This window comes from Alosa alosa, chromosome 3, assembly GCF_017589495.1.
Source record: "Alosa alosa isolate M-15738 ecotype Scorff River chromosome 3, AALO_Geno_1.1, whole genome shotgun sequence".
Classification (NCBI taxonomy): Eukaryota; Metazoa; Chordata; class Actinopteri; order Clupeiformes; family Clupeidae; genus Alosa; species Alosa alosa.
Window position 1 is genome coordinate 19948195 of NC_063191.1, and position 21408 is coordinate 19969602.

Here is a 21408-nt window from a genome sequence, read left to right on the forward strand (position 1 = left end):
CTCCAGTGTCCACACGGGCTAATGAAAATGAGCCTCTATTACGCTGATGGAAAAAGTCATCAGGAAGATGTCAATAACAATGATGTGTGTAACAGTGATCCACTGGCCACAGAAATGCCACAGCGCAGGAGTCTCTAAGCAGGAGATATCCCTCTCGTTTGTTTTCCACTGTGAAATATGCCAGAATTAGGGCACGCGCACACTAAGAGGCCTCCTCTCATTTTTATCCGGCTATTATGAGAGTGACTATTATGAATTACATTTATCCAGCAGGGCGAATCTTCAGTTTTAAGGGCTTGGATGAGCAATAATATGCAATCCAGTCTTCTATCTTCTCACCCCACTCCCCCTAGGGCTGACAGAAGTAATAAGAGGCAGGCCTCTCCCAACTGGTCTCTCTCCAGAGACTTCATCAGCTGGATTAAAAACCCACCGAGAGGCCCCTCAGAGACTGGCAAGCCACAGTCAAACCTCACAATGCATCAGCCTCTACAACATGGACAACGCTGTGTGCATAATGTGTGGCTTTAAGGTATATATTCATCCACTGGCCACTTCATGGAGACTTTTAAAGTGGCTTTTTTTTAAAGTGTACAACACCACAACACTAAAGCATTTTAATAATATATGACAATAACTTTCAAACTGTACTTACACCTACACAAAATAACAAGCACAGGAAAAAAATGGAAAACATCACTGTTGTTTACCGCCTGTCTATTATATGCCAGAGACATACACACTAAATGCATCTGTCTGTCTGACACTCTTTGAAAACTCCAACCGTTCTCAATAGTTATAAAAATACAACCATCTATCAGTCTCTGGCAAGCTCCAAAATATAAACACTGCATAAACAGCACCTGCTCTCACCTTCTGTTAAATTGAAGCGGCTGTTTGGCTACTGTAAATTTCCTCAATGAATGTGTAGACGTGTGTAATTGCACTACTACAAGTCCCTTTGTGTTTTGGTCCTTTTCCAGCCAATTGAAATTCCCCTGAGGAGAGCCAATAATTGACACTGAACAACAAAGTAGTAGGATGGACAAAATCCAATGGCACTATGAACAAGTATGGAACACGTCTTCTACAGGTAAAAAGTGCTCTGCTCTGTCCAGATAATCTTCATGCGCACAAAGGGTCAGTGTAGACTCTTCAGATACTGTATCTAGGCAGGAAGGTAGTGTTCGGAGTCTATTCTCAGCCTGCTCACTGAATAGCTGTTTATTCTGTTTTCACACACTCTCCTTCATCGGTCAACTCATCACTTTCTCTGCAGTGATAATTATACATGACATTTTAGCATGGAGAAAAGCCATTTGCCTCTCATAATAATGTATAATTTGTTACACCATTATCAATCGAGTGACACATTTGTGATGTGCCCAGCACAATCAAACAAGGCAATGCCAACTAAAGCTATGGGATGAGCTACTTTTGTGTCCCCAAATATCACATGGGAAAAAATAGATCATAATCATATTGAATAGTATAAAACTTGTTTTCATAAAATAAATTATTGTGAAGGTAAAAGCAGCTCCTTTCCAGTATTGGATTTCAATATTTCCATTGAGAGGTTTACAAAACACACACAGAGAGTGCACCATATAAAATCTATGATATTTTATTTTAGAAAAATCAGCAGTCTTATACATTTGACCAGCTCAAAGTTAACCCAATCAATATCACCTAGAAACCAAAAGAGAAATTAAACCAAAAATTAAATACAATATCTTATATTTCACCCTGATTCCCTCAGTGTTGACATTAATGTGGGAAATCAATCAAACATTTAAAATGCCACTTAACATTGAGTAATAATGAAATTTTGTTAGCTACATAGCTCACTTGACTTATACCGTATGTTACAGTATGGAGGTTCGCCAATTGTCCAGTGTGACACTGAAAGCCTACCATTTAGATGTGATATCAGTCACAGGTTATCACTCTAATCTTTGTCAATTAAAAACTATCAGAAGAATACAGTAATTATCCTGAAATTTGATGTTTTTTAAAAAGTAATACTTCATTTGTTTTATATATACACATGTCTATTACTGATGTTACAATTCACTACAACTTTGTATAATATACAAAGCAATTATTTTATGCTGAAGCAACACTGTTTGGCAAAAATAACTAAATTAAGTAACATTCTTTTATTCCCAATACAAAAATGTGATGCTTCTCAAGATGCATATGATCTAGTGATTAGCCTTTTGATGCCTTAGATAAAACAAAAGGTAATCCATCTGGATAGCTTCAAAACTATTGATACACACAAAGCATGGTTTAAATGGGAATCAACCAGCACTGTGTTTTTGAGAAAGGATGAAAAACAGATGGCATAAAAAAAATCACAAAATCATGCAATATGGGTATAGAGAACAAATAAAACATAATAAGGATTTCCGTGGGGGTGGGGACACTGCCATTTACAGACAATTAGATCAAAAATCACAGGCCCTTTTAAATCACATTTTGATGCAAAGCAACATTAAAAGCATTTAATTTTTGTTTTGCCATTGTGCTCACCATTATATACACATTTTATACAAAGATTTAAATTATACAGTCCAGGCTGGGAAATCACATTACTATCGCTTCATGAAAAAAGAAATGAATTAGATATCACTGCACTACAACCTGATTTTGTTGTTGAAATGTGTAAAGCATGTGTTATCTACATTCTGTCCGCATCATTGCTCTACAAATGATCACATCTACTGGGTTATGCACATATATTGTTCTGATATTAAACATAACATGACTATATGCAAAAATAATGTTCACTTTCTTAAGATGATGCAAGTCTACAATCCTCTCTCCTACAGAAACCTCAAACAACACATGATCGTTTTCTTGTGATCTGCCCAAAGGATCACATAGATTGCCAATTGCCCAGGTATTCTTATAAAGAAATCATCTTAACTTTGTAATTTCCTAAGGATTGCTATCAAAAGTAGAAGTGTCCAGTATGAAACCCAAACCATGGGTTCTACCATTCTAAAAGTCATGCAGTGTGCATACCAGGCGCTTGATTAACTCCTCCCACATCAGAGGTAAACAACTTGGGCTTGATGTTCCAAAAGTATTGAAACACTGACATCCTCATGGCACTGAGAGAGAGAAAACAGAGCGCTGTTCTCACTCAGTTAATAGTGGTCTCAACACTTTAGTACACTGGAGAAAACTCAACCTGTTCTATTGGGTTTTAGTCCAGTGAGCCTCACTCTCTGTCTCTCCACAAAATAAGATACGAATGCTAAAAATTGTCTACATTCACCTTTTATATTTTAATGTTAGTCAAGTTTACTTTTTTGTTATTCATAAGTATAATCCGTAACAAAATAACATTTATGTGTCTTTGGTCAGACACAGATATATACTGTACATATTTTAGATCGAAATAGTCTGAGATGGCGCATGGCACAGTCTGCGGCTGAGTTATACTCTGGTGGTGGAGTGTCCGTGGGGGATGCTGGTGTTGTTCTGTGAGTTGAAGGGGCTGTAGGGGTGCAGAGGCTGCATGGCTGCCAGCGAGTTGGGGATCATGGTGATGGTTTTGGGCGTCATTAGCGGGACATCGTCGGGGGAGCGGCGCAGGTGAGCGTGTAGTCGGGCGGGCAGGTGAGCCGGAGCGTGTCGTGCGCCTGCAGCGACTCGCACTCGTGCTCATGCTCCAGCTGCTTCATCTGCAGGGACATGAGCTCCTCGTTCTGGATGTGCGCGATGTCGTTGCTGAGGTTCCTCTGGGGGCTGAGCCGCCTGCTCGACTCGTGCCGGTGCTTGTCCTTCTTGTAGTAGAGCGCGGCGAAGGCCAGGATGTTGAGGAAGAGCAGCGAGGCGCCCACGGCGATAGTCACGCTCAGCTCCGTGGAGTAGTCCCGCCTGGTCTCGATGATTACGCTGGTCTCCTCCTTGTCTGGCGTCTGCTGGTCAGTGACTTGCTTGTTGTTTGTGTTGGGGGTGACGGGGTGCCGTGTGGTGGAGGGCCACAGCTTCCCAGACAGGCGCTTGGTGTAGGAGAAGGGAGTGGTGTCCTGGGGAGGGATCTTGGTTGTGGTGGACACGTACTGAAAGAGTTCATTGATGTTGTGTAGATGTGGCACAAGTTCCAACCAGAATGCAACTTTAGTGGCTCGGTAGTGATCTCGAACGCGTGGCTTCAGTCCGATGTGCAGATACAGCTGGTCCTTGGGGTTGTACTTCGACCAGGCCACTTCTTCAAAACGGTTCGGTTTGGTGTGGATGAACTTTGTGTCCTGGGGCACAGGCTGATTAGGATCTCTACAATCGAAAGAAACATATTTGTATAATTGCAACACTGGTATATAGTACATTTTCTCTTGTTAAAACCATCTGAATAATGTAAGATTGCATTAAGAATTTAAAATCGTTTTAGAAATGCATAGAACAGCTGACTAAGCATTAACTTCGCTGATGTAAAATCACAAAAAATCAAACATCAAAACACACTTACCCAGTCTTGGCAAAATTAGTCCAATACGTCATTACCACAGCACTCAGCATGACATCATTTTTGGAGAAGTTGCAGTTGAAGAGGTCGGTGGGGCCGATCATGGGGATCCCAAACACGTAGGGAACTTCATCTCCATGCGCTGAGTCGGCCCAGCTAGGCTTCATGTCGCTCTGGCAGTGGTGGTAGAAGGCGTAGAAGTAGGTGGGTGAGCCATACTGGGCGTGCAGGTCGGCTGTAGCCACCGCTGGCGCCACCCACTGGTGGTCAGTGAAGAGCGCCACCAGGGTTTTCCTGCGCGTCTCTGGGTTCTCTTTGTCAGCCCAATCTGTGTACATGAACTTGATGGTTTCCCGTAGAGTATATTTGGCCTCTGGGTACCCATACAAATGATCAACAAAATCCACCACAGCGAAATCAAACTCATTCCCAGGCACGCCGTCCTCACTGTCAACAACGCCATCCACAAACTTGAAGCCCTCTCCTTGATTCACTCCCAGCATGATGTCATAATTCAAGAACTCCCCTTGCTCCATTAAGATCTGTGGATCATCTGGGATCACATCCCCGTCAATAACAGGCCCAAAGGCAATGTGATACTTAGCAGGAGTGACACTCTGCTCGATGAGCTCCTTGTAGTTTTTGTTTTGGAGGCACTCAACCAGCTCAACTGTGTCCGCCATGTTGCATCCAACCTTCTCCGCCAGCATCCGTGTATATTTGGCCGGCTGGTAGTTCACAGCCCAGCTTGACAGAGCTGTGCCACTCTGAATAATAGCCTTTTGGAAAAGATCTGTGGAAAAGAAAGGGAAATTAAGAAGTGGGCATTTGAAAATAACCAGACTTTAATGATTTTACACGCGTTTACACGTATCCAGATATTTTTTAAAAACTGATATTTTTTCTATCAGCTTTTATTATTTAAATTCTGTCCACATGTGTTACACAAGATTGATTATTTACAGTTTATTTGATAGAGACAGATACAGCTTAAATAGACAAACTGATATCAAGGTTTATATAGCTAATGCTAATTTGCTACACTATGAGTATATGGAATTCTAATGAGAGCCATATAAAGGCTGTTTATGTGTGGATGAAAGACCCAAACACAGAAAATTGTCCTGAAAATATGTGGGTACGTGTATATGAGTCTAAATTGATTGTAATATAGCATTGTATTCTACCTTCTGAGTAGTGTGAAAGTGTCAGCAAGCTGACACAAGAGGCTCCTGCTCCAGATCCAAATATTGTCACCCTCTTTGGATCACCGTTAAAAGCTTGAATGTTTTCCTTTATCCATCTGAGTGCCTGGATTTGATCAAGTAATCCATAGTTTCCTTTTGCAGCTTGATCCCCTGTACTAAGAAAGCCTAAAAGAAATATAAGAACTGAATTATGAGCAGAATTATACAGAAATCTTAAAATGATGATAATGATTCAGTGATGATTCAGTCATCAATAATGATTCAGCTTGAGTCAGGACAAAAGCATTTAAAAATGTTTATATTTAATGTGACAGTATCTCATGGCAACGAAGCCCTGAAGGTAGTACATTCATCTCATCTTATAACTGCCATCTTGCCTTTACTGAGCCGAACACATAAAAGTTTGCCTTTCTCCTGATTCTAACTGATGGGGGTGTCCTTGCATTGATAGCGATCCAATAGAATTTGCCATTACACCAGAGGAAGTGATCCATCGCAAGTGACATTTCTCCTTCTACAGGCTTGGTAAATGCACCAGAAAGACCTTCCTGTTATTCACCAGCTGATATAAAACAGCCACTGTAAGACACAAACATAACATATACGTCTTGTATCTCACAGTGAAACCATATAACAAGGTCATCAAAGTTTTACTTTATATCCTGTCATCTTGTAAAATGTACATTAATAATACATCTCCAATAATTCAATTTCTGAAAAACAGGGATATTTTGTTTACAATTAACATATTTTGTACATATCTAATTAGATTATTATAAATTCATTGGTAAATCCCAGTTATAGTTAGTACAGTAGTATAGTGCAGTTATAGCATTAAAATGTCAGGACAGAATGAGATGCATGTGAATTGAATTGTCTCAGCCCATGATGACCAGCCTCTCAGCCACAGACAGGAGTAACTGCCCAGCTCCATGCAGCATCACATGTCCATCTGGGGCAGGCGGCTATGGCATAGACTGTATGGGCTATGGTCATTCTGACTCATGTATGAATTGAATGCAAATTGATGGGTAAAAGGGTAACGAGTTCACGTGGTTATCCATAATACTTAGTATGTTTAATTCCTTATAAATAAATTCATTATTTTCAATATGTTCTGTTTTAATCTAGTCTATTTATTTGAGGGGCTAAAATGAGTTAAGAATGAACAAAAACCATTGTAACTACACAGGGAAAATAGGAAAGTCAGTGACTTAAGGCTTGAAAACACACTTTGCTTTTTTCCTAAATGTAAGATCTGTAACAGAGAAGTATCATTTCACAGAGTGAGCAGTTACATGTTGGAGATGTCATCAGAGTGAGCAATTACATGTTGGAGATGTCTCCAAAGTGAGCAGTTACATGTTGGAGATATCATCAGAATGAGCAGTTACATGTTAGCCTGGCGGGCCATCCTATATCATTGAAATGTATAGTCTGGAATCGAACCATTTACCTCGCTTAATCCAAGGGGCGGGCAGAGGCATGCAATAGGCCAGCGCTACGACCATATCCGTATCCGGTCGGCAAAACGGCAAATACATCCTTCTTCGAAAGGAATTACTTAAGTGCATTGTATTGCTCAACTTTCAAAGAAAAGCACCAACTCCTCCAAAGTTGACGCCAACGCCGATTCAAACAACCGCTCTTCGTTAGCCATAGCCACCTTCCTTGTTGTTCACCGTCACAGGACTGTCGTTATCCTGTTAAGCCCGCCTTAAGACTCTCAAACAAAATAGAGCGCTGTGATTGGATGAAGTACACGGTGTCAGCCAATAGAAATCCCTATGGTTTGATACTAGACGTACAGGCTGAGCAAATTAATTTGCCGCCGCTAGGGTGCGTCTAGATTTCTAGGCTAGTTACATGTTGGAGATGTCTTCAGAGTGACAAGCTCTTCAGCTGAGAAAAACTACAGCTCTATAGAAGAGTCAGTAGAGATTTAAGAGAGCCTGTCATGGTACGATGCATAACTCTAAAATCATGAGAAAAAGTCTAGAAATGCCTAAAAATCTAATGTTATTACCGGTAGTTATCAGTCATGTCAATTGTACTTGAATAATTATAAACCTAATCAACGGTGTACAGGATTGGTATAATAGCTGTATTATGCAGAGAGCTCATAAGAAGTATCCTATTTGACTACTAAATACTACAAGTATAACCTGCCAAATTAAGCTCTGTGTTTTCCTTGTCATTGTAATGACACTTTAATCAACCTGTGAAATTTGTTGGCTGCCATTGTGTCACTGTCCAAGGATTATCACCTCGATTGGGATCTCAATGACAATGCAAGTCAGTGTTCTGCTTTCCTACGATAATCTTGCTGTGTAATTAAATTGAAATCCCTCTTCATTTCACACCAAATGCAGAGAAGGACATCCAGGAAATAAGAGCAATCCCTCTGAGAGAACACCGTTGGACTCAGTCAGAGGGAAATCTGTCCTGCCCAGGACTGCTTAACATTACCGAAGGGTGAGGAAAAATGTCAGCAAAGGTCTAATTGACACGGACCCATAACCGTGCCTATCAGGAGTCCCCTGCTGCATTGGACTGTTTGATCTAACCAATTTTGCCAATCAAGTGAGTGGTCTGCCATGCCTGAGCACATTGATAATTCCAGCCCAGCAGCGCCAAGCACCCAAATAAAATGAGGTCTCAGTGACCTTCACCTATGGTGCATAAATCACCTGACTCCAACCCAGCCTTTGATAAAGGTTAATTGAAATCTTCTCCTGTGATGTAGGACTTTCACTATGCAATTTATTCCAGAGTCATAAACACACAGCTAGTTTTTGCCATGCCCTAATGAGGCATTGACCCATACAAACCAAGGCCTTGGAAAGAGTAGCACAGCTGATTTAAGGCCGCTGTCTTCTGTTTTACTTCATGGAGGCAAAATGATACTCAGAGGCATCTTTCCTGTCTCAAGATGGCTACAGCTGTCAAGAGTGAGCCTTGCCTCAGAGCAGAGGGTGTGCAGATAACTCAACCAATGCCAGCTTTTTCTAATCAATGTGAAAATGGATGAGTACCCTTGCAGAATTCAATAGCAGCCTTGTCCCTATCAATAAGTGATGCTGGAGAGGAAGTATCTTGGGTATCAACATCACAGCGTAAAAACTCACCCATGCCAACTGTCTACAAGTTGAAAAAATAATATGTATCTAGGCAATTTCTTCTTTTTTTTCAATTCAGAATCAGAATCAGCTTTATCCAAACCTAAACTCCCAATGCAAAACCTGAGGGTTATATTAAACATCAGCAGTTTATCAATACCCTTTTAATATGAGCCATTGCCTTTTAATCTACATAATTTGTATTTGCTTTATTGTTTCAATATGTTCTGCTTCCTCAAAAACTTGATTTGATTTCATCTGATTAAAATACTTGAACCCTCATTCCCACTTCTCCACACAGTTCTATGCGGAGCAGGGAAAGGTCAGAGCAGGGCTGCTATTCATTTATGGGCTCCATGCACCGGAGCCGCACTTGTTCATCAACTCCATTCATTTATATCTCCCATTGTCAATCACCTTCTTTCATCCACAACTATTAGATGATATTTACTGAGAGCCCAAGGAGAGAGATCACCAAGGAGACAGAAGTAATCAGCATGTCAACCATGAAAAAAAAACTATACACAAGAAAAGTAACACAGTATTGTTTTTTTTGTTAGATTTTAACACCACCACTCTATTAGTAATATAAATTTAACCCAGGATTCATATTCATAGGAAGGAAACAGAAGGCAAAACCACAGTAATGCCTAAGCTTTGCACAAAGGCTTTACTAACTGCATCAGTTGTTTCTGATCTACCTGAAGCACAGAAAATGAGGATTTGGGCATCTAGATTACTTTACCTTGAACATTTCACATCACTATGGATTTTCTAAATTTCCACTGTTTTACACTTGCTTTGTATTATACAGGTAATGTAATGTGGTCTGTTTTCCCAAATGTATTACATGCTTTAAAAATAACAGCACAAAATCTCTCATCTGGTGTTCAAAGAACAGTCTTCTGCTTAGGCTACTGAAATGGTGTACACAGGTAGCCAGGTAAATAGTGCCAATAGATGCTAAAAACATCTGAGTCTACACAAATGACTCTGAAGTCTGAACTGCATTTATAAATAATGCTCACAAAACCATTAGTATTTTGTACACGTCACTGGAACGGACCCGAGTTGTTTTTCTAATGTTTGGTGTAGAAGAACAGTGAAGTTGACACTGGCATTGAGCAGACTGTCACCCAGACAGAGGGGGACGATGAAGATCAAGGGGAAATTCTCACCTAAAACTCCAAGTCTGTAGTTGATGGTGACTACAATGACATTTCCATAGCTTGCCAGGATGCTGCCATCGATCATGTTCCCGGTACCTTCTATATATGATCCACCATGAATATACACCATCACCGGCTTCAGACCATTCTCATCATGGATATCTGTAAATGAAGAAAACACGTCTGACTTGACAACATAAAACAGCATCATATATTTTACAGTACTATATTTCATTTTCCATTAGGATCCATAGGTTCTGCTAATATTTATGAAATAACTAAAACAAGTCATTTCATTTTCAAAGGGACACAGGCTCTCTTAGACCTGGATGCCATTTTTGCACTCATTTGCAGATAACCTTTGGTACATGTTGCAAGGCACCACTGCTCATCTATATGCTAATTTATCCGAAAAAGAAAAAGATCCAAAAAGGGGCTCCTCAATACGATTAAGCCTGAACTTCGTAAGATGCACTAAGCGGAGACAAAAAGAGGGGTGAAGTTGGGGTTGAAATCAGCTTCAAGTGTGGGCAGTGCATTCTGACGTCAAATACACTCAGTGCACAACAAAATGAAAAGGAAATGTACTTCAACCTTGCTGTCTGGAATGGCACAATTTCACCCAAGTGTTGAATATTCAAGGACACCAGTGGATGATGTTTACAGTTTAATATGAGAGACTGCTTCCCCCGGGCCACGCATCTCTTTACTGATTAATTCACAATGAGAAAATTCCCCTCTTACTGTCTCTGCAAAGACCCTGATAAAGCAAACCTTTAGTAGCTAATTGCACTTTTTGTCTGCTAGAAAAAATAACCAGACATTAAATGAAAATTACAAATGGTTTTAGAGCAGCGTGTAATGCTTGCATGAACATAATGGGGGAAACTGTGCTCATTCAACAGAGCCCATTCTGCAGATGTGAAAATAGTGTGCTTACACAGTTTCTCTACACTCTTGAAACAATCATAGTGTGCACACTCGAATCCTGAGAGCAACATGACTCCACAAACAGTATTGGTATGCTTATTACTTGCTATGAGAATATATATAAGTAGCTAATGCCTCACTAGATTCAGTTGTTGTGATGTTTGTTATGAAGAGTGAAAAGCCTCGTTTTGGAAATAGCTCTTCTCAGCCCCTACACATTTCTGAGAGGTATTAAAAAGCCACAGCCTGAGAAAACAATTTTATCTTAACACTCCCACTGTTTGATTTAATGCTATGTTCCATAGAGAAAATGAACCCACTGTGACAGAATTTAGAGGATCTAGGCAGACTGGTGAGATTGCGAGAGGCAAAGTAGTCTGAGATCTATGGTGTGAAACTCATTCCTGAGCTGTTAAAACAGTCCACGGTGAGTAAGATTGTTTATGTTTTAGTGAAATGCCACTTCTATATTAGAAGTCGCTGATCTGAGACCTGAGAAAGGATGAAACAGGTTGTTCCCAGCAAAGATGAAAGAGAAAAAAACACACAAAAGGGTAATGGAAAAAATGTAAAGCAGAGGATTTGTACTACTGTACATGCCCATTCCCATCCTAGTCTACGGACACTTGAGTCCTTGAACACAGCTTGAAGCCAAGTGTCATCTAGCAACAGCACTGCCTCACATCATTCATCCCCTCTCCCCTCATAGTCTGCAGTGAGTTGACCTAGAGCTTGTCAGTGAGTTTGAAAATGAAGTTTTCCTCTAAGCTGGGCATTCACCAAAACATTTGCAAAAAGTAGTCTCCAGTAACATTCCCAGAGTCATTATCGCATGCATACTGAAATAATTAGTAAAAAAACATGATACACTACACACTCACCCAAAGGATTGGTGTCTGGTGTAAATGGTATGCTGAAGGCAGCCCGGTGGGTAGATTAGGGTTGTCAAAATCTCACTGCCTACAAGCCTCAGACCACAGGACTGTGGTCAGATGAACATTTAATGTGGGCATGACACAGAACAGGGACACTGCTGCTTACAATTGTCAGAAGGGTGATATCAAGCTCAACGTGTGCCTGCTTATCCAGCCCTTGAGCTTGACAGCTTGGCAGAGTAATAGTTCCCTGTTAACTCTTTGCCAGTCGGAGAGCACACCTGCAGAAATGGCTCTGTGGCTTCCCCATGGTAATCTCCACTCAGTTTCCAACCACACAATGATGCTCAGGACAAAATGGAATTGTAAAAAGATAACTTTTCAGTGCATACCTGTTAGATAGCAAATGCAGGGATTACAACAATCCAAAAGGTTCTACAACTCCACAATACTTTCTGTGTAGCGTGTTCATTACAGAAGTTAATAGTGACAAACAGGGATGGTTCACTGCATACCGTAGCTTCATGATTGAATCAACTAACTAATTAGAGAATAATCCTATATGATCATCAGCTAATTATCCTATGAATGGCCAAATACAAAGTAAAATGCCACTGCAGAGGTGGATGGCTGGTAGCATTGACCAAAATATGACAACAACTAAAGGCATGAGCTTACAGTATATCTCCATATACAAAACTGGCATCTTTTGAAATAATTAAAATATAAAGTATATTCAATGCAAATGAGAATAGGGATCCCCACTGGGGACTGGGGACATTGTTACAAACAAGTACCCTGGAAATCCAGAGTTCTCACGAGAGCACAATTTGAATTGTGCCCGCAAGATACTCTGGCCACGAGCAATGATCCAAATTTCTTCTATCTCTCGAGCGAGAGGGACCAATCAAATCGGTGTAGGCGGGACAAAGGCGAGCTACACTGATGACTGACACTCATAAATTGTTGTGATTGGTCGTAGCGTTATCCAACTGCGTGCAGTGAGAGTTTCAAATGCATGCTTGGTGCCGCCCCTCGAATTGGGCCATTTTCATTACTCGTGGCCAGACCCTTAATCTGAAAGATTCCAGGGTCTGGTTTACCAGGCTAACAAACAAGATGACTAGCTCTACAGGTCTAACTGATTATGTAGCCTTTACCAAGTAGGGGGACCAGTCACTGGACAGAAATGTCAGACCTCACTGAAGGCCCAAACGTGAATGACAGAATTAGGTGGACCGATATCATAGCTGATGCCAGTGACAGAGTGCATTTCCTGGCAAAGCACCAGCCAATCACTGCAGATGATAAAGCATTGACTACATTGTCTTAAATGTTTTCATTTGTGATGAACTGACCTAGATCTTGTGACGATATACTCTAAGACTAAGTGTTGGTCAATTGAAAGCTTTACTGAAGCCTTGAAAACAACATGTCTCTCTTTGCTAATAAATATAGGCTTTGTCACTGCAGGGCCTATTCATAGTGTAGCCTTCTTGCCAAATAATTATGCTGTGAGGATTTGTTCACATTTAGTTAGCTAGTTATCATATGTGACCTGATCTGGCAAAATGAGTCACAGTGACCCAAATAAAAAATTGGGATTTTGGTATCAATGGACAGAGGACACAATTTAAAATGATATCCAGGTCAAAGTCATATCTTGTTGTCAAGATACAGCATTTGAATTATGGCCTCCCGCCATCTCTTTCCAACTGAAAAACTGAGAAAATCGGCCACTTGGATTTGCCCACTTGAATAATATTTTTTTATTTATATAACTTTACATTCTTGTCTTGACTATGAAACTTTGGGAAATCAATTTTAAGTGCCTCTTCTTTTATATAACACCAAAAAAGAAAAATCTACATGTTTAATGGTTTCTGAAGTAATCGGCCTATATCTCAAAATTAGTATCTGTGACTTGTGACTCATTTCGTCAGATCTGGTCACATATTATGACCATATTATAACCATATTATGACCATATTATAACCATATTATGGTTTGCAACTATCATTAGTGGCTCGGAGCAAACCACAAACATTTCCAGATGATCAACACATTGCTTCAGGAGCATGGAAGGGGGTGGGGTGGTATCATTTGATTGCCTGATGAGCTCAGATATCAATTGCACTCACACTTCATTGAATCTATCCAGCCCATATAACACTACTAAATTACTCAATCTGACCTCTAGATTAAGCCTGACAGATTGCTGTTTTTCTTTGAGTATTTTCACTTTTGGTCGCAACTTTTGTATAGAACTAGCAATCTTAGATGTTGCCACTTCTGCATGGCCAGCATGAGATACTGTAGCAAACAAGTGTTTCACACACAGCTGACATCATCTGCATTAGCTTTGGGACTGGATGACCAAAATTAACATGACTTATACTCATCACAATTGACACTATACCTGTATATTGTCTATTGGCTATACTGTAAATGCAGGCCAGTCACCTCTTCAAATAGTTCATAACAATCCTTGGCCATCTTGCCTCATCTCTGACAGAGATGATGATCTGGCCAAACTGATAATGCATTCCTCCTTCCACTCTCTAGCAGTTTGCTCTCTTGACACCATGGACATAACTGGTAGTGACAGATGAAACTGCTCCAAAGTCGAGGATTCACGGGCCAGATACTGAAGTAGCTTAATGGCAGGCATTCCAGCAGGTTTGTCTTTAACAAGCTCCACAGGGTACACAGGACTACACAGCTGCACCCACCATTTGTTTGAGCAGTATTTGCAGTCCCAACTAACTGCATGGACTTCATCCACTCCAGACTCATGGGCTTTTACAGCAAACGTTACTGGCTGAAGTTCAGCTGCTGGCCCGGTCCATGTTCCTGTCTGTGGCCAACAGCAGACCTCTGGCTAAGCTCCACTACACTAGATCAGCAACAGTTGCTACCAGACTTGTTGAAGTTTTTAGTTTCTCATTTCAGCACATTCAAGCAACACAAACAAACATGTTGCAGGGACTGGAATGCCCAAATGGCCGTTATTGTTGACAAATAATGCTAAAACCCAATCAACTAACAATGAGTAACATTAGGCTGTACAGCACTAGGCTGCATGTAAATGTTTGGTAATTCTATGTTTGCTAAAAGGCAAACTGACTGCATTTTACTATACAAACCACTATACCTTGACTGCATTTCATATTTACTTTACTCACCACGATACCTTGACTACATTTCATATTTACTATACAAACCACTATACATTGACTGCATTTAATACTAATAATACACAATACTGTGTTAAGACTGTTCTAACAGTTGGCAATCCCACTCTGTCATCTGGAATATAGCAGACTACTAGTCTTGTTGCAGTGTTCCTTTAACATTATGATATTGAACACTGTGTAGACTGTGCACTTCTGGTAACTTCTGAACTTCTGAACATTTCTTTTGCAAAACAGCACATACAAAAATTATAATGTCAATTAGATTGATTACACTTTAGTAATGAATTTCTAAAGTGTAATTAAAGAATGAGTGTGTGATTTGTCAAAACATGCCATTTTGTACACTTCTTGTAAGACCTGCATACTAAAGCAGTAACCTCAGCTCAGGTTAACACTTCACAGGATTTACATTTCCTTATGGCAACACAGAAACAGACAGCTACAGTATGTTGTACTTTCTTGTATCCAAGAAGGACAAATGTTCCCATACTGTTGTGGATCTGTGGAGCTGAACTGAAGCCTCAAGTAAACACCTTCAAAACAAACTGGAGACATGCTGAGATTGACTTTTCTTGTCCCTATCACACAAGCCCACCACTGTTGTCTCCAGTATTGTCAAACACTGTCCCTTTCGGGAACGAAAATGTGATCACCCTGTCATCTTTGATCATACCTACTATAGATCACCCTCATCTTTGTGATCATACCTACTGTAGATCACCCTGTCATCTTTGTGATCATACCTACTGTAGATCACGTTCACCTCTTTGTGATCATGCCTACTGTAGATCACCTTCTCATCTTTATACGTTAGCAGGCATCTCTGTCTGCTAACTTGATGTCACAAAGATGTTTCTGACCATCTAAAGCCAAGACAACCCGAGCCAGAACACACTCAGTTCATAAGGTGTATGGTGTTCATATATTGTGCTAGACTACTTCATCACTGTGGCAAGTAGCCAACACTGACACTTCAGAAGCACAAATGTACTTGGGTTACCATATTTGCTTTAGCTTGTTTACAGCAGCTACTGTGCTGCCTTTGCTTTGTTGGTTGTCAAATGTTGGCAGGCTATAAGGTAGCTTTTCTTCCCTACAACATCATCTGAAAATGGGGTTCTAGCCATATGTGCTTTTCAGGCTGTATTAAATTGAATCTTTTTCTTTTATGGATAAGGAAAGGCAAGGAACTATTGTCCGATGGAGTAACATAAGGCAATTACATTCAACCTTGCAAGAATTACATTTGACTTTGGTGGGCTACAAAATACTGTAAGATATTGCGGCGGTGACCTCCAGATCTTGCGGAGCTGCAAGGATATTAAATTGCTTTAAGAGCTCATCAGACAAAACTGCACTAATGATGCTGCAAGCGATATAGTCTTTTTACTACGTTTGTCAAGACTGGGAGTGTACCTCCTCCTGTCTATGCTGTGCAGACACATCATAATTGTCAGGAAGGCATATCTGTCTTCTTGGACTTTTATGATCTGTTGCTCCAACTAAACAGTGTTCAAATTGTAGCTGCAGGCTAACTGTGATAAAAACATAACTGTAGAGCACAGACAGTTTATAATATGTATTCCAAATAAAGAACACACACAGCATCCTTAAATATTTGTCTTACTCATGCATTTATCTGCATGTTGGAAACCAACATTTAGGTGCACCACCTCCTTTGAATAAAACATCAACGGAGCAAGCTGTCACAATTGTGTGTCCATACTCTGTGCTATCACACCTGCCATGCCTTGGATGCTGTTGTCTACCCCTCTAATGCGTCACAACATGATTTTCAGAAGGAACAAGCGTATAAGTGAAAGTAATTGGACAAAACCTTAGTCATCTTGCACCATGTATAGCTGAATATACAGGAATAGGCATATACAGGAACATCGTAATCCATATCCTATATGGTTTCTGGATGTCAGGAGGTCCAAAACACAACACGCAGCACAACACAGTAGTTTTACAAACTGAATGCTGCTACAACCCTGTCATCAGAGGCTACAGGGTGAGAATGTAAGAAGTTTTCTGAGGAGGAATGATGTGTAATCCTGCTATTGAGAGCCTGGACTATGTCATACCAGACAGCGTTACCAAGTCTAGATCCATGCGTCATGAAAGGAACAGAGGACACAGTCTGTAGGCTATACTAACTCTGGTAGTCATGGAGCATTTTAATTACTTAATATGCATTGAATACCTGCCACATCATCCTGCTTTGTCAATATCGCTATAGTTTTAAGGAATCGTTTTAAGAATCTTTTTTTTTATTTTTTCAGACAATCTGTTGTTCTGGTTTCAGGAGAATGAAAGACTGGTTTCTGTATTTTTTTGTGATAGCTGGTTATGTTTTCTAGATGACAGCTTTTACCTGCAGACTAAAAATAATAGCATGCAGTATTTCTATTACATAAAGACATACTAAAATGTAGTGAATAAAATCATGGTGATCACTCCCTATTGATATGATGTAATTTGGCAGACTGTGTAGGTGATACTCCTATGTGTAGATGGCAGTGAGATCAGTCTTTTAGACACTAAAGTGGTTTAATGTAGGACTATTTATACCTGAGGCAGTGCAGATGAATTCAGACTTCTGGTACTTTGGCGTCAAATATTTACAAACAATATGCTCTCTTTACTGGTGGCTGACTAATTTATCAACAACATTTACAGGAATAAAAACGCCTACCTTCCTCTGTGGGCACGTAGATGTTCAGGTACAAGCAGTCCTCACTCTGGTCCTGCACGTAGGTGGCCACTGTGTCCAGATTGGCAGTGAACCACACTGGTAGCATGTCGCTGAGCAGGAAGCGGTCTTCTAGGTACTGTGGACAAACTGGAGCAAACTGAGTAGCGTTCCGTATGCCAGGCCAGGAGGCGGGGGGTTCTGGGGCCTGGAATCTCCTTTCCCCCGTAGGGGGCAGAGCATATGGGATCCCCAGGTACTGTTCCACAGGGCCCAGGATCTCATTGGGTAAGGGGGTCTTTAATCCACGCAGTTTCCCATAGTTTGTGGTGACGACCGAGAATTGTGCTTGTTGACAATGAGTGACAGTGAATCTCAGGGCCAAGGCAGCCATCCAGAGGAACACACTGACATTCCGCATCACGCCAAGCAGTGAGAGAGTAATAGGTAGCCATACGCTTTCCCTTGGCTTTGACATAGTCCCCTGCTGCATGAGGGGTGTGCAGTGGAGCACCAGTCGCCTCACTTTAGCCTTATAACATCAGATTGACAGACGGCAGGTTCCCCGGTCAGATGGGCCAGTTCAGTGAGCTCCATGTCAGGGAATCTTTGACAGAGCCTTGCCCTTGTGTTGACAGGGGGGGAGATGTAATTCTCTGTCTTTTCGGCTGCAATTACTTCCCTGACTTAATTCCAGCCCAAATGATCAGCCTGTGGGTGAGAGAGAACAGGCAGCCTGAAATAATGATTTACACCGTGCCCTGCAGAGCAGCATCGTGTTTGGCATTCAGGAGGGTGCATGTACCCAGAGTGGAGGATGACAAACACTGAGGCATTTCAGAGAGAGAAAAAAACATTTTCCAGTCTAATATCCTCATCAGTGTGGTCTTTGTTGCTATTTGTTTACATTTTGCTGTTCTTATTTACTGTATATAGCCCAACTGTACCTGCTCATGTGCAGTGTATGAAATTCACTCAAAGCAAAGTCCCCTCAGCAAAGTCAAAACAAATATTTATCTGTAAGCTGCCTTTTCTGTCATTAATTAAACACTGTTTTCAAGAGGCAGGCAATGTAACACGAACAATCGTATCAATAATAAGGGCATCTAATTTTGCAGTCAAATTACCGATTTTTGAACATTGCAGCATCTGCTCACAAAGAATGTCATGGAAAGAAAGGCCTCCATAAATCAGATGAAATCAGTCAGCAGTCATTTATTAATGTTCTCCTCCATTAACAAAACTGTCAGAGATGCTACTGAAGAGGAGGGCTGTTAGCTAGATCTCATCTGTGGCTATTGATTTATATAACTGTGTCCTTTTGTGTCCCATCTCAAAGGCACAATAGTGTGAATTAGGCACAGAATACACCACAGTCCTTACTGTAACACAGCAACAAAGCACTGCCTTTGAGGCTTACTCTATTTAATCAAGTATAAGCATCAACATATCCTTCAAACATGTTCAATCATCCACCCCAGGCTTCTTTGCATTTCAAATCATGCTAGAGAGTGGTGCAGAATCAGATTCAAGATGCAATAAGGTGAATGCATGTTGGAGGACAGGTAAAAACAGATTCTGCAACAAACAGTTTCATCTACTGTACTGCATCAGTGTGCTAGCATATCATCAAAAGGAGATCATTCTTTGCTTATGGTCTGTAGCCATTTTGCTTGTCAGTCTAACAACAGATTATTATTTAAAGGTGCCATTTCAGAGCAGGTCTATGGAATGATGTCAAAATGTATCAACCGCTGCAGGTAATTTAATTTTCAGGGATAATATATTTTCTCCTCACTGCCTCAGAAAGGTGTCAAGTGGTCAGCAGTATTTCAGAATAAAGAAGTTGAGCCTTGAGTCCAGGCCATTTTAATTAGTTTTCTCATGTCCACCAGTGCAATCCCATTTTCACATTCTATGGCATTCCTTCCTTTCCCTCAACTTCTCTTTCGGTCAGGTGTTTTTAGAAGGTATTGTGCATGGTGTATCTGTCATCCTATGCAGTTCCACACTTCTAATCCATACATTTGGTTGGGGCCTAAATATAGTACATTTTAAATATGTGACTCATATAAACAATATCTTGTAAAGAGGGAGCAAACATGTGGCTACCACGATAAACAAATCTGATGATATAGACCATGAATGCCACTATGATGATCTGTTGCATTTGAGAACATGTGAGGAGGGTCAGTGACCAAGCCCACTAATAGGCAGTGAAGCTGCTCCTTGACATAAGCAGTCACTTTTATTCAACTCTATAGCAGCATGGATATTTTGCTGGATGCCTACTGTATATCTTACATGTATCTTCAAACTGGCTCAAGCGGTAATCTATATGAACCTTCCTTTATTGTGAGAAAATCCTAATGAGCCTTACAAGGTATAATAAATGTCCATAGTACCACCTTGTGGTGCATAGACTTCATGTGTCGATGCCAGTCTAAATCCAGTCCTATGGTAGATCATATTCAAATGAGAACTGCACATGTTTCTAAATGTGTTACAGAATAATATTGCAATTATTTTTTACAAAGGTGGAAATTATGTGTCACATAAATATAGCCTATATTGGGCGGCGTTGTGGGTACATTTAATGGCAACTATGCGTTCTTATATTTTAGAATCATAAACAAGTTCACATATGATTTACTCAGACGGGACATTCAGGAAAAGATGCTTTCGCACAGCCGCAAGATAGCCTCACCGGTCCACGAGCATGTGCCTTCTCTCACGAGGCAACCTGGTCGCATCACATAGGCTACTGCACAAAGAGGCTACTATGTAACGATTGATAAGATTTGATAAGCAATGCATTTTAAGTCTATGAGTAAACCCGCCTATTGACAGCATAGACATTGCTTTGTCTTGTCTGTTTTATCAGTCACAGCAAAACAGGTTGTCAATGTGCGAATAGCCTCGGTATTTTGAAAAGTAGTCTGAATAGACAAAGAAAATGAATGCAGTGGGAAATAATTTCGTTTATCACTTGTCAAAAACATATAGCCTAATCGTAAAGTCATGTAGCAAACAAAACTTACCCCTAGAGAAGAGGCACCATCAGTCTCGTTTTCAGTGGTCCGGGATGAAATTGAGAGAAAATTTCGCAGGAAGCGAATAGGAGCCCTCGGGAAGATGTCCCTATCACGTCTTTAAGCCCATACGAATACAATCATACTGCACATCTTGCTTTTAAATAGCCTTCACGTAGTAGTCCGCGACAGGTTTGAATCAACAGAGAGAAAAACGTTTCACTGTCATGAAATCTTCACATTCTCCGAAAATCATACAAGGTTGCTATAACCGATTATGGTCTCTCTCTCTCTCTCTCTCTCTCTCTCTCTCTCTCTCTCTCTCTCTCTCTGCTATTGGACTGTTGAATGAAAATTACTAACCCTGCAGCCAATGGATTACTGCACACTCTCCATAAACCAACTGCGTGGCCATAACTGCCTATCACATGCAGTACATATTCTGTAAGATTATGGTTATTATTATTTTATTTTTTAATCAGCCTTGATGTGAAGTATTCCCCAGAGAATCCCCTCAAACTGTAAATGAAACACAGTATTTGTCTATAAAGTTGCAGGCTGTGCTTTCAAAAAAAAAAAAAAAAAAAACATTCCCTAATTGTAGGAGTGTTAGCTACTGTAGTCTCCTTCTGGGAACTGTAGAAGATACTGGAAACTCCTATGTCACAAATATTTGAGTTAAAGACATAGATTGATAAATCAT

The 21408-nt window shown here is 40.5% G+C and overlaps 1 protein-coding gene across 1 annotated transcript; it reads right to left on the bottom strand.

The window, feature by feature from the left end:
- Positions 1-1608: 1608 nt before the first annotated feature.
- nlgn4xb (neuroligin 4 X-linked b) lies at positions 1609-21014 on the bottom strand. The gene is given in 7 exon segments (XM_048239866.1): positions 1609-3608; positions 3611-4290; positions 4484-5273; positions 5668-5853; positions 9986-10138; positions 17677-18384; positions 20715-21014. Coding segments are annotated over 6 exon segments (2460 nt in total). The 5' UTR covers positions 18167-18384; positions 20715-21014; the 3' UTR covers positions 1609-3447.
- Positions 21015-21408: the final 394 nt, after the last annotated feature.